Consider the following 14,615-nt stretch of genomic DNA (forward strand, 5'->3'; position numbering starts at 1 on the left):
CATACAAACACACACGCAGTGTACACACACAGACACATATATGCAACATGTATACACACATCACACACACACACACACACACACACACACACACACACACACGGCGGTCCGAGGTGGTGGTCTTATCTCGGTCTTCCTCCTCCGGAAGGATTCGAGTGCAAATGAATCCGCGCCGGGAGGATTACGGCTAAGAACTTTGAAGTGGCAAATGACAGCCTCTCTCCCGTCGGAGCGTGCGCACCTGATTGATCAAGTTGAAGATGAGGATTCCGCACGTGCGGAGCAAACGTTACATTTTAGCCAGCGAATGTCACACTAGCCAGTAAACGGTTAGAATTTGTCCCGACGACCTTGGATTAGCAGGCAAATGTCACACCGGGCAACGAAAATAACTTGGCAAACATCAAACTAGCACAACAAATGCATAAAGTTAGCCGGCAAAAGTCGAACTAGGCAAGAAACGTGAGAAATTAGCTTGCAGGCATGAGAAGTGGGCATAAAAATGTGACTTTAGCCAGCAACCGTGTCATTAGCACAACAAGCTAGCAAACGTCAAACTAGCACAATGCAATCAGGTATTTAGCAAAACAAGCTTGTGAAATTAGCCAACACATATGAGATTAGGCCGCAAGCTGTTTGCTGTTAGCGTGCAAACTAGACACTCGCAATAAACGTATCAAACTAGCAAAATGAACACCTAAAGTTAGCCGGCAAATGTTAAATTAGCCAGCAAACTTTCAAAATTCGAATTGCCCAAAAAACTCAGATTAGCCAGCAACGAGACACTGGGCGGTGAAAACAACTTTAGCTAGCAAACATCAAACTATAAAAATGAATGCTTACAGTTAGCCGGCGAAAGTTAAACTAGTCAGCAAAAAGAAAAATTAGCCTGTGGGCATGAAACATGAAAAAAATGTGAATTTAGCCTACAACCGTGTTATTAGAAACTTGTAAAATTAGCCAGCAAAAGTAATTTTGGCTAGCAAACCTCGACTAGTCAATTTAACACGTAACGTTAGCCAGTAAACGTAAACATTAGCCAGCAAATGGGAGAAACTAGCCTGCAGTCACATGACATGGGACAAAACCAAAATAAGCAGCATACGTGACATCAAACTAGCAAAATTCCTCATTAGACATGAGAAATCGCCTGGCCGCCATGACACCAAAGCCGCAAAATTTGAGCAACTAGCGAGTCAGCATGTCTTCATCCATCAAAATTGAAATTTTGACACATGAAACTAGCTAACAAAAAAAAATTAGCCTGCAAACGCGTCACATAAGACAAGATATGTTACGCGAAGCGCCAGATATGTAAGTAGCAAAATACACGTGAGAAATTAGCTTGATTTCAACTTAAGTCACCAGTAGTCAAACTGCGATTCAGCCAACAAAATAAACGTTGCTCTATTAAAAAAAAAAAAAGGTGTTAAAAAAAGAAAAAACAGAAGTGACATTGTAAGTCATTCATTGAAAAATTCACTTGTGCATATTGAGTGTTTCTCTATGGCTGACTTGCCTCCGTCTTGCTTCCCTCTGGTGGCCAGCCGTATAAATAGGCTTCCTCCTACAACGCGCTAATTAATCTCTGGTGACAAAATCAAAGGAGGCGCGTGTGAATTTGTAAGAGGAAGGCGGCCAAGGCACAGGAAGGGGCGGGATGCCGACCAGGAAACAACAAAAGGTCGCTTGAGTGTGTCGGAACGGAACGCGCCGCTTTTCTTCCGAAACGCCATTCTTGCTTTGATGCCAAATTAGCAAGCAAATACAACATTAGTTAGCCAGTTAGCGGGAGGCATCAGCTAGCAAACACGTGAAGTTGATCACCAAGGTGAGGTTAGCCGAGACACTTGGGAAAAGTTTGGGACTATAAAGTCATTTTGTCGCGTAACCCGCATTGAGCTATTTTATTAATCTCAAGCCCGCAACACAGAATGAGCATGAAAATAAGAGCAGCAACATGTTTTCAATGTAACAACCGCACATTTGGCTTGTTAGAATACTGCCCCAACACAACAATAAAATGCATGTTTTGCGTTTGCGTGTGGAGAGTGGCGCAAAAACAATACTTTGATAGGAACTCCCTTTGTTTACTGGGAGATTGCCCCCTGGTGGCTAAACACTGCATATAAGCAACTGCACATAAGGGTGCAGGGTTCAAAATGCGACAAAAAAGTAATGGCTCATCGTCAGGAACTTGCAGTAACCGCATATTCAAATTATAATAATAACAAATATAATAGAATAATAATATATTGATAAATTAAACAGTATAAATATTCATTATAATATAATAATACTGAAAATATCATTCTAAAAAACTGTAATAAATGTTATTGCTTTTTTCATGAAAGTTTGACTGAACATACACACTATTGCACGGCCATAAATAAATAATAATGAATACGTAATATATTTTGTTCATATGTAATATATATTATTATAATAAATAGGATAAATATTAATATGTTTGTAAAAATAATTTTTAAAAAATACGATAATAAATGTTATGCTCGTTTCACGAAAGCCTGGCAGTCCACACGTACGCATGCACAAAAATTTCAGGCCACGCCCCTGCTCGTCAACTCTTGAACGTCACGCTGGCAGCTGTCAATCAGTCCGTCAATATCAAAGATGGCGTCCGGAAAGGCGCCGCTGGTTTGTCCCCGTTTCCCTCCCTTTGCTCGCCGTCTCCAGGCTTGACTTCAAAGCCGGAGATCCCCCGACCCATAAATAAATCATCGGGAGGGGCCGGCGGCGGCGGCGGCGGCGGCGGCGACGGGGCGCAAACCCGCACATCCAAATGAATCTGATGACTTTTTGTGCGTCGGAAAACAGAAAAAAACAAAACAAACCAAAAAAAAATGCGGTTAACGCTGAAGACGAACCCTTTCAAAAAGAACGTGACGGCGTGTCGCCATGGAAACCCGAGTTAGCAAAAAAAAAAACAGCCAAAAGACGGAACGGACGCCGAAATTCAACATCGAACGAAATGACGACTTGAAGAAAAGATGAATGAACTTTTTCACGCCGGGGAAAAACGCCAGCCCAGCCGAGCCAAGCAAAGCAAGGAAAAGTTGCGAGTAGGGGTGAAGTGAGGAGCTCGACCTTTCTGCAGGAGGATGCGTCTCTTCAGGATGGCCTGGAGGAAAAGCATGGTCGCCGTCTCGCCGCTTCCAGACGCCCGATGCGCGAGCGGAGCGGAGGAGGAAGAAGAGGGAAGCTCAACTTGGGTCTGCGCCCCTTGCTCGCTCGCCCCCCCCCTTCGCTCCCTCTCCTTCTCTCTCTCTCGCTCGCTCGCTCGCTCGCCCCGAAACGCCGACTGCTCAGCTGCGTAATCAACTTCATTTTATTATTATTTCATCGGCGCCACAGTCAAATTTATTATTCCGGTTTGTTCTCCGTCTCCGTGACGACTTTTCTTTGTCATTGCGCCATCTTCCCGCCTTCTGATTATGCAGAGAAGAAAAAGAAAAAAAAAAGTGGCGGCTCAAAGCCTTGGGGACTTTTGATGGCCCACTTTTCTTCTTTTCGCGATTTGCGGCGGGCCCGCATGGGGAGCGCCAGCCAGGTGATGAAAATGCGCCAAAAGATGAAAGGGTTAGCGGCCGGCCGGCTTAGCCGGTTAGCACGCGGCGCCGGTAGCCGACCGGGGTTCCGCGTCGGGGGGGGGGGGGGATCCCATTCCTCCATGCGCTTTTTCCACCGGCAAAGTCGTTTCAATCTTCTTGTGAGTTTGAAGCTGTTTGCAAGTACATTCAAAAGTATTTTCAAACACGCTTGAACTTACAAGTAGCTTTCAAGCGGTCGGCCGGTCAAAAACGTTACGCAAAGGCGTAAACGACGATGAGGTCCGAGAACGGCGGAGTGGAGTCCGAGTCATTTTAGTTCGATTTTCTGCTGTCGGACGGACGATCAAATCGGGTTCCTCGCACGCTCGCCTACGTTTTGAGAGCCCGGTAAAAAATGTTCAAAAGGGACTTGGGAACACAAAATGCGGAGTAAAAAGGAGACAAAGAAAGGAAGTGAAGAAGGGAAGGAAAGAAGCAGTGAAAAGGAAGGAGAAAAGGAGAGAAAAACGGAAGGAAGGAAAAAAAGGGAGAGGGAGGGAGGAAGGAAGGAAGGAAAGAGGAGAGAAAAGGAGAGGAAGGAAGGAAAGAAAGGGAGAGGAAGCAAGGATGTACAGGAGAGAAAAAGGAAGGAAGGAAGGAGGGAAGGAGTGAAAAGGAGAGGAAAGAAGAAAAGGAAGGAAGGAATGAGTGATAAGGAGACAAAGAAAGGAAGTGAAGGGAGGGAAAGAAGCATTGAAAGAAGGAAGGACAAAAGGAGAGAAAAAAGGAAAGAAAGGGAGAGGGGAGGAAGGAAGGAAGGAAGGAAGGAAGGAAGGAAGGAAGGAAGGAAGGAAGGAGGAGAAAAGGAGAGGAAGGAAGGAAAGAAAGGGAGAGGAAGGAAGGAAAGAAAGGGAGAGGGGAGAGAGGGAAGGAGGAAGGAAGGACAAAAGGAAGGAAGGAGGAGAGAAAAGGAGAGGAAGACAGGATGTACAGGACAGAAAAAAAGGAAGGAAGGGGAAAAGGAGAGAAAAAAGGAAGGGAGAGGGGAGGGAGGAGGAAGGAAGGAGCAAGAAATGTGAGGGAAGGTGAAGAAAGGAAGGTGGAAAGAAGGGCAGGGAGGAAACAGAGAACATTTGAAGAAGAGAGGACCAAAGGAAGGAGCAAAGAAAGAGGGGAAGGAGAGAAAAAAGCAAGGAAGGAATTTGAATTCTTGCAAGTTGGCCATTCGGGCCGGAAATCGGGACTGGGAGGGCCGGACTTTGACCCCCGTGCGCCAGAACCGCACAAAGCCAGGTCGCCCGCCGCGCCGCCTGCCGTCCATCAAAGCGGCGGGACCGTCCGCGAGCAAAACGATCATCCCGAACACGCCGCCGTTGATTGCTCGCCCGCCTTCTACACTTTTCCTGCCATCCTTGCAGGATTTCATCGGAGGCGCGGCGGCGGTGGCGGAGGAGACGCTGTCAAAGGCGCGCTTTTGAGGCCGTCAAAAAACAGGCGCCGCTCGCTGCTATTTTCTGCCGTGGGCGCGACGGCCGCCGGGGCGGGTGAAAATAATACACATCTGAAGGAATTGGCCCACAAAGGCAACCTTTCCCAGACTCCCATGCTTCCATCTCGCACACCTCTCGCTTGCCAGAAAAGATGGAAAGGTCAAGAGGCAGAACAACCAAACCCACAATCCAGCGCACAATTTGGAGAAATCTTTGAAAAAACACGAAAATTATTCCAACGTTGCTCAAATCATCTCGGTTGAAATCATCCAAATCTGCTAAAAATACAAATAAAGTCCAAAAAACACAAGCGGAGGTAAACCATGAGAAAAATCGTAAAAAATAACAGGAAAATTGGTTCAAAATGGACATGAGTAGGGGAAAAATGTTTAAAACTGCAAAATTGAAGTTAATTTTAACCAAATGTTGCGTCTTTTTTTCTTGATTGTCTTGCACTTCTCGTTTGAAACGATTTGTGCATTTTGACTCCATCTTGTTTGTATCAACGCTAATGTTACCGTTTTGTAAATAGGAGCGCGGGAACCCGCTAGCGTTAGCAAACGCTGACTCTCCATTACTCACTGAGACATACTGCGAAAGTAGCACAAGATTAGCAGCGGCTAGCCAGCAACATTCATCCGCCTCGCGCACGCACACAAATGCACACGCACACACTGGAGTTAATGAAGCAGACTCATTATTTTCAGGCACAAAAAACCCTTCCAGAAATATATTTTTTTGGGGGGGGGGGGGGGCATCAAATATTAAAGAGACGCAGCGGAATTCATTTAAGGAGATGAACTCCTCTTATTAAATCATCCGGGTTTTCGCCGCCGCAACAATTAAGTGCAGACTGGAGCCAGAAGCCAATTGATATGGATTTTTCGTTCAGATTGTGTCCTGAGAGTTTTCCAGTGGCGCGCTGCCACTTGCACACGCACACTGAGGCCACTAGGGGGCCTTCAAGTGACCCATAAGCACCTGCGCATTCACCTGCATTTGATTTTTGTTTGCTTCTCTTTGCTTCAGTCTTTTTTTCTCTGTTTTGTTTGCTTTTTTTTGCGCGCCTCATTTTTCTTTTGTGCTCTTTTTGTTGTTGCGTGCTCTCTTTTTTATTGTGTGCTTTTTTTTATTGCTTGTCTCTTGTTTGCGCTTTTTAAAAAAAATTGTAATCATATTTTATGGTATATTATTTTATCAAAATAAGTTTATTTTGTATTATATGTATTACTTTATATATTTTGTTTACATATAAGACAAATACTGCGATAACATAATAAAAGATAATGCTGCAATAAAGAAACAAGCTGGTGGTGCTTAGCTACTGTTTGATGGAACCTTTTCCATGCAAAAGATGAACGTTTTGAGTTTTTGGAGCGGGAGCAGCAAAGGAACATCCTGAAGCAAGCACACTTGGCCTCTACAAGCCTTCCTTCATGTGTGCGCTTTTTTTGTTTGTTTTTTTCGCCGTCATTCATTATGAAAAGGTGTCTGCGGCTCACCTTGCGCCCCTAATGAGCGGCGCGTGCTCCCAATATGTCACAAACGTGCCGTGACGGGATAAAACATTCATCAAAGACACGCTCCTCTGATGAGAACAAGTTGGACTTCCTCCCTGGTATTGCCAAGCTTTGCGGCTTGGAAATTTAGAACATATGATTTGAATGGATATGAAATGACTGCTTCCAATGGAAACAAACAGACAGCAAAGTTTAAGTGAAGCAGCAAAAGCAGAAAAGAAAAACAAAGAAAAAAAAGGCTGGCGGCCTTCTCACTTGTACCTCAAAGTTTCTTGTCAAAATTCCCTCTGATAATTCAAACATGAAGTGTGCAAAGGCAAACGTCCTAATTGCAATTTCAATGTTGACAATTCCCACTGAAAGCCAGAACTATTCTCAGAATTCCCGTTTATTCCCTTACAAACCATTGTTTATTTATTCATGACTAATTTATAATGATGTTATGACATTTTATGGGACGCTATATCCTCCGGTCAGCCAAAATGGAGCTCCTCCTCTCACTCCAACAGTGTTCCTCAGCAAGTCACCACAAGATGGCGCCAAAACAACCGACCGCCAGCCCAACCTTTTTCTGTCGCTACCTTTCGCGAAGATTAGTGACGCGGGCGGGAAGAAAAAAAGTCTGAGCGTCTTTGCCGCGGGCATTTTTTTTTTTTGCCGACTTTGCCATTTTCAGCTGTCATTTTGCAAAAGTCCTCCCGCTTATCGCGGACGCTTAATTGGCGCTCGAGAAAGTGCAGTCAGCGAACGGTGGCCTCATTAGGTGTGAGAGGCGCCCGTGACCCGGGGAAGGCCTCCACCTCAGAACCACCGGGGAGATGCTTAGCGCCGCCGCTGCGCTTTAGGCAACTCCGCTCGGCTGCTTACGAGGGGAAAAGAATCCTTTACGGTACGCTCATTTGATCACCCCGCCTTGAGATACGAGCCACCCGGGTAGCGAAGCGTTTCCAGATGCGAGCCGCTCGGTTGGTCGCATGATTTCATTTGCGTGAACTTGCAAGCAAAAACGGTTCCAAAAAGGCCCGGTTCCAAAAAGGCCCGGTTCCGAAAAGGCCCGGTTCCAAAAAGGCCCGGTTCCAAAAAGGCCCGGTTCCAAAAAGGCCCGGTTCCAAAAAGGCCCGGTCCGACGGACGAAAACTCTTTTCGCTGTGCTCGATAACTAACCGCCGCCTTCCAAAGTCCGTTGAGCTTTAAGCTAACGGGCAATGCAAAGCCCCGCAGACTGGCTAACAAAACTAGCGTCTGCGTCGCGGCCCCTTTCCGCAACAAAAATGGAAGGCCAAGGATAGCCCGACATTCACGAGCATATATTCTTTATCCTCTCTGAAGAAGGACTGACGATATTGCGGCTTAGCAAATCAGATGAGAAACTCTTCTTTGAGTGTCACGATATCTGCAATATATCGCCCCACGGTGGCCAAAGCACATACAGCAAAAGGTTCACAAAAAGAATGAGTGAAATGAATGAATGGATGGATGGGAGGACCAATGGAGGAAGCCTGGATGAATGAATGGAACGGTAAGTGGATGGATGGATGAACCGATTGGAAGATCGAATGATGAAGAATGGACGGGAGGACAAATGGATGGATGAAGGAAGGAAAGAATGGGGAGATGAATGAATAAATGAAGGGAAGGACAAATGGAAGATCGCATGTGTTAATGAATGGGTTGGTAAATGGATGGCTGAATGGACAGGAGGACAAATGGACAGATGAATGAATGAATAAATGACTGTTTGGTAGATGGAAGGATGAATGGATAGATAATGAAAGAAAGGGTTGGTAAATGGACAAAGTGCTGAATTCACGCAGTCGGGAAAGATGGATGAATGAATGGACGGACGGACGGCGAGAAAATCCACGGACGCCCATTTACTTGTAAGAACTTGGCGCCGACATTTTCCAGTGGTTTCAAAAAAAAAAAAAAAAAAACCTCCATAATTTAACGCCACTTAGCCATGAAAAAAATATGACTACTTTTAATTGTCATGAATTTTAAATGCTGTTGATAGCTTCTTTGCACTAAAGACATCACATTTGAAGCCTTTAACAAGATGGAAAAAAATATACAAAACAAGCAGAGGAGGTGTAAAACATTGCTAACTTTTTTTATATATACGTGACCATTGGAGGAAGATCGACCCATCGGTCACATAAACCGAGTTTTGACATACAGATGAACATTTTTATATGGGCCGGATTCTTGTGGCCAGAGGTGGGCTACTTGTCATGCACACCTTGAACGCAGCTGACTTGACCGGAGAGTTGCTCCATTTCTTAGTCCAGCTTTCAGCTTTCTTGCTGAGAAGAGCATTCTGGGATGCGTTTCATGTCACCGATGAATGCAGACCAAATTTGCATTCTGGCTCTGATTGGCTCTTGGCCAGGAAATGCAAGATAGAAGTTTTTTAATTCCCCGTTTTTTTAAAAGACGTTTTGTACTAGATTCAACCTCAGCAATACGTTTGGCTTGTAGTGTGCGTGACGGATGAAATCTGGACACAATTAGACAAATGTTAACGAAACTGTCTTTTATAGTCGTAGCGCAGGCGGCTGTAAATGAGAACCGACATCCACCGTTTGTGCACCATGTAAAGCGTGATCATGCCGTTCAGTGGGACTTAGTAATCTCATCCACTGCATTAAACAGGATGGTGTATTATAGCCTAGCGTTAAAGCCCTTAGATGGCTTTGTTTTCGTGTTACACTTATATCACCGTGTTGCGTTTCAAAAGCAGTGTAACTGTAGAACCGCAGACAGGCTTTTAACTTTAAGTGACAAAAACAGAAAAAAGAATTAGCATGACTGCAGATAGAATGGCACCAGCGCCTGATGAAGGACGGACCGGGAAAAAAAAAAAATGTATGTCAAATGTCGAATCAGCATTTTGCAGGCCACATAAAATGATGTGGCGGGCCGGATCTGCCCCCGGGCCTTGAGTTTGACATCAGTGCCTTATGACATTTGCAAGCTTTTCAATGAGTAGCTTGGCCCGACTCCCATAATGCAAAGTTCTCGCTATGCATTGTGGGACTTGTAGTCGCCAACAGGCCGTGAGCCGACGACGTTTACTCCGTGCATATCATTACATCTGAAAAGAAAAAGACAACTGTTTGGAGCGCATTCAACTTCAACTCTGGCGTTGCCTTCACTGACCACTCGCAACGTGGGAAATTTGAAACACACTTAACCTGCAACACATATATAATTTATAGATGTGAACACGAGAAAACCTGAAGAATTGACAAGGATGACATTCATTCAATTTTGTTTGGTGTGTCTTTTGCTTTAAAATTTTTGCTTTTTGCAATTGAGACTAAAGCCGTGGCTCCGCATCGCTTTTTTTTCAGTTTTCCGACACGGCTTAAACGCCACGTTTTCGGGGGCCTGTGTGAAATTCTTGAAAAATAATGAGGCAAAACAGACGAAGCCATTTCAAGAGGAAGAGGTGGCGCTTTCATGTCAAACACACATAAGTTTGTCTTCCTATCATAGCGGGGCCATTGCATTGACCATGCATTTCCAAGCCTCGTTTTAAGCATCGCAAGATGACAAGTCCCCACAAAGACTGTAAATACCCAGAAAAACACACGGAAGCCCAAGTAGAGTATTGCGAAAACACACACACTGCTAAGGTCAGCATATTACGCCTCGAGCTGCACACCCACACACACTAACACCGTACACACACACACACACACAGACATAAAAAGTATCACGCACAAACATTTCGCGCAGATTGACGATGCAAACTTTGCATAAAGCACACCTGATGCGTTTGCGCCGCAAACAAGTGCAAACTAAAACCGCACACACACACACTGATGTTTTACACACCCGCAAAATGCACACACGCGCAAATGCACCTTTTAAAGGTTGCGGCCATTGCAAAGTTTGCAGCAAACACGCTTGATGCTCGCCAAATCAACACACGCTCTCGCACAAAGAAAGTACCGCTCTCACAAACACACACGGACAATTCACAGTTCACGTGAAACACACCTGATGCACTGACGCCGCACACGAGTGCAAAATGAAAAGTGTACACACCCACATGCATAAAGATTGCACAAAAACGAGAAAGGCGGCGGCGCTTTGGAGGATGCAAAGTTTGCAGCAAACACACTTTCCAAATCAACACACACACACACACACACACACACACAGGCGCTGAGCGTACCCTTGATTTGGCGCCTGATGACCCCCAAGCGGCATTTGAGTGACACCGAGAACATCCTGCCTGCCTCAGCGCAGCATCATCGCACCGTGTCAGGAGCGAGCCGGAGATCCCGCCGTCCCTCCCCGCCGCATCCCTCCCTCCCTCCCTGCCTCCCTCGTTCTTTCTCTCTCTCTCTCGCTCTCCTCCCGCGCTCAGCCTCCTCTTTTCTCCGTGTCATCACGCGTGACCTCCCCCAGAGAGCGAGGAGCGGCCGACTTACGATAGCTTGCCGTAACCATGACAACAAAGCCAAATAAAAGGGCTATAGGAAAAAAAAAAAAACACCACGCGAACATTCTCTCTCTGACCTTTAGGGGGCGCCACTAGAAGATGGACATTATCAACTGGGAATCTTTAAGCCTCCTTTCTATATGATTCAATAGACAACCTCTTCCGCAATGAATAAAATTATAATTTTTTTACATTTATTAAAGTTTGGATTGCAAGCGCTACCCGTTGAAGCTAGCTTTAAATTCCATAGCCTTTATGAGATGAAACTAATGCAAAACATTCTTTTGAATAACATCAGTTTGGGGACTTTTGAAATCGATTCTGATTGGCGGTAAATGAGACAGTTCCCTACCGGCGACTATAGATTTTACGATGTGTTAGTGTACCGTAAGTGTAAAGTTCTATGTTTTATTTTGACAAGCGTATCAAATGCACTTCCTGTTTCTTATCAGTGAGACGGTGGAAATATGTTTGCATAGGTTTGGCATTTAGCGATTAGCATCATTAGAGGCGTCTGAACCTTGGGAATTTGGGGACGGTCGACTTTTGGGGTATTCCAGCCCACCGGCTGTCTACGTGCGTGGCGTCCACGGGCCGGCGGCGCCAGGGATCCCTTTTTCTCCGCGCAACCTGGAAAGTTGAAGTGGCCGATGCCAACGCTAAGCCGATTGGCGGCGAACGGCGCACTCCACGCTCGGAGGTGAACGTTTTGCGCTCCCGATTGTTGGGGTGCGCGCCAGCACCAGAAATGAAAGTGACAATTTGCTGCTTCAATCACGTCGGCGAGCGAAGCAGCGCCGCCGCCGCCGCCGCGGGCCCGGCGAGCATGACGAGCATGACGAGCCTGACGAGCATGACGCACAGCTAAACGCTGCAGGAAATGGACTTTGGAAAGAGTCACTTCAACCCCACAAAAGGGAAGATTAGAAGAAAAAAAAAATGGGTTCCCGGGATTCTCAGGTTCAGCTGAAAATTCAGACTATTTTCTTACTTTGAATTCTGACTGTATTAGCGTAATTCCCCTAATATAGAACAACCAGTGGAAGGTTGGATGCGCTCCAAAAACTTGTTTTGATTTTTTAAGTTCTTTATGCATAGACAAAGTTGTGCAGCATCAGTGTTTCGCCCAGTTTATGATTGTGTATATATGCCAAAAGACCACAATGAATAAACCAGTCCAATGGAATACCTTTCCATGTTCTTTATGATGTCTAACTTTGACATCATACTCTTGTTTTTTTTTCCTGCAGATGAACAAGGATGGACTCGGACGTTGGTTCAGTCCGCTCGCTTCTTTGAGAATAATGCCATAAGAACCTCAGCTAATATATATATATATATATATATATATATATATATATATATAGATGCTAATTTTAGCTCCTCAACGGCGCTTCTTTTGCACATCTGCAGCGTCGGCACCAGCGCTCTCCTTTCCCGCTCGCTCCCATCCTCCTAAACTCTTGGAGTTTTAGCAGCGATGTGGGAGGAGTCTGTCACTCCAAAATCTGGGCTCCGACAGGCCTGTCGCATTTGTGCGCGCGTGTGCTATTCTTGGTCGACTCAGCCATTTTTAACGTGTTTATTGGTATCAGTGCTGAGGTTTTAGTGTCTCTTTAAACATATTTTTCTATCTCTCATTCCAACCTTTAGTTAAACGCTCACTAGACATGTCACTAGAATCCATTAATCGGCTAATATTTTGGGAGGGGGGGCAAGATTTATTACAAAATATTGTTATTCCCAATTATTACTTAACTAGAAACTAGAACGTGGCCCACAATAAAGATGAGTTGGCACTCCTACTCTACTGACAGATAAAATAATTGCGTATTATTTCTCGCTGAACTCATAACACCCCAATTTTTCAATTTGGATTTAGGCATTGACGAAGCGCCGCGAGATGGGAAGGGGCGGATGGGAGCAAATCCATTTGAATCCGGCCTTCCAGCGGCCTCCGATATTTTGGAGCGCTTTTGGATTCTGCAACTCATTTGCGGGCTTCCTTAGTTAGCTGCGCGGCGCCTCCTCATGTTCTTCAAAGACAAACTGGTGGGGAAACACAACATTTCAATCGCTTTGATGCAACAAAGAGGTCACGGACGCCCGGTGCGCGCGCGTGTACTAAAGTTGGGCCAAAACTAAAGTGGGCTCCAAAAAGTGCCGCAAGATCCCGGATCAAAAGGTGGCAATCACAAAGACGACGCCGGATAAAATGATTCACCCAGTAAAATGATGGACAAAATGATTATTCAAGTTTGGCAAATGAACGATCCGCCGCTGTCTCCGTTCTGTCTCAGCAACACAGCAAAGTCAATCGCGTTTAATTGGTCCGGCCCACTTGGGGAAGAGATTTTCCTGGCCTGCGGCTCTCGAACCGATCGGGACGCAGAACTAGTAGCGGGAAAATCGATGAATAAATAAATCTGGTATTTTGACTTGGCCCAAGCAATCATATCACTTAAAGCAATTTTCTGCCACCAAATTGTCACTCCCCCAGGCCCTTCCGGAACAAACAACCCCGATAGAAAAAAGAAACGGTGTCATCTAACCAGCAGCCGCCTGGTGAAGAGCCACATGCTGCTTCACCAGCCACAGTCACACACACACGCGTAACACGCTCCCTGGTCCGCACCGCACGCACGCCTCGCAAATCCAAGCATAGCGCACAAATGCAACACGCGCACGTACGACACGCAATGCCGCGCGGGCGCAAATGTGCATGTTTGAAGCATGTGTTGCCATGGTAACAGAGCAAAGGGCGGAATGCGTCGGTGGCGTACGCCGCAAGTTAAATGGGTCAGGCGTGCGCATATTTTGCTTTTTCTTTGGCTGGCTTTGGCGTCCGACAGCTTTTCCATTAACCCCATGCTGCTCATTCATTAACACGCTCAACCTTTGAGGCGCGCGCACGGACGGAGGAGCTGGCGAGTCACGTGACGCGGAGGGAGGGAAAATACGAACACCCGTGTTTTTGTTTTATTGTTGGAGGGCTTTTTTGCTGTTTGTTGGCATTGTGTATTTTAGTGCTGAGCCTGGAGGCCGCATGTCCCAAACAAGAGGATTAAAACTGACGCGCGCACACGTGAGCGCAAGCACACGCGCTGCAGAGCGGCGAAGAAACTGCCTCCTTTGGCGCCCTCTAGCGGCCTTTTCAGAGCGCGCACGGAAACCAGAAGCGAAGCGACCAGAAGCGAAGCGGCCCGAAGTATGCGCGCTCACTTCAAAGCGAGCAAAGCTCGGATTCGCCGAGTGAACGATGAACCGGAAGGCTCGACCTTTTCAACAGCTGATTTGGGGACTCCCCAAAACACCCGACACCTCGAAACACAGTCAAATATTTCACTCTTTTCCAAGTCTGCACATTTTAAACCGTTTGGAGGAGAACCTTCTCGTTTTATGAACGCTTAGTTAGTTAGTTAGTTAGTTAGTTAGTTAGTTAGCATTGAGTGAGAGGATTTAAAAAAATAAGTGGTTGCTGAGCATGCAGATGCTGAAAACGGAGCAGCAAGCCACTGACAAACTTGACTAATCCAAGGTGCACAACAAGTAGGGAAAGCATCCATTTCTGCATGTGTGTATCTGTGAGTGTGTGTGCGCA

General features: G+C 45.9%; 1 protein-coding gene across 8 annotated transcripts in view; it reads right to left on the reverse strand.

The window, feature by feature from the left end:
- The window catches only part of grip2b (glutamate receptor interacting protein 2b), a 45,429-nt gene that overhangs the window by 25,315 nt on the left and 5,499 nt on the right, over positions 1–14,615 (reverse strand). For 2 of the 8 annotated variants that reach the window (XM_088424204.1, XM_088424201.1), the window contains exon 1: positions 10,745–10,829. The exons of 4 other annotated variants lie outside the window; for them this stretch is intronic. In XM_088424204.1, the coding sequence (XP_088280330.1) occupies positions 10,745–10,799 (55 nt within the window). In that variant the 5' untranslated portion in view covers positions 10,800–10,829. Of the gene's footprint in view, positions 1–3,108; positions 3,248–10,744; positions 10,830–14,615 lie in introns of those variants that run through there. 2 more of the 8 variants (XM_088424207.1, XM_088424205.1) reach the window with 1 other exon arrangement.

Source organism: Hippichthys cyanospilos, chromosome 9 (assembly GCF_059441005.1).
Source record: "Hippichthys cyanospilos isolate Australia breed blue-spotted pipefish chromosome 9, RoL_Hcya_1.0, whole genome shotgun sequence".
NCBI lineage: Eukaryota > Metazoa > Chordata > Actinopteri > Syngnathiformes > Syngnathidae > Hippichthys > Hippichthys cyanospilos.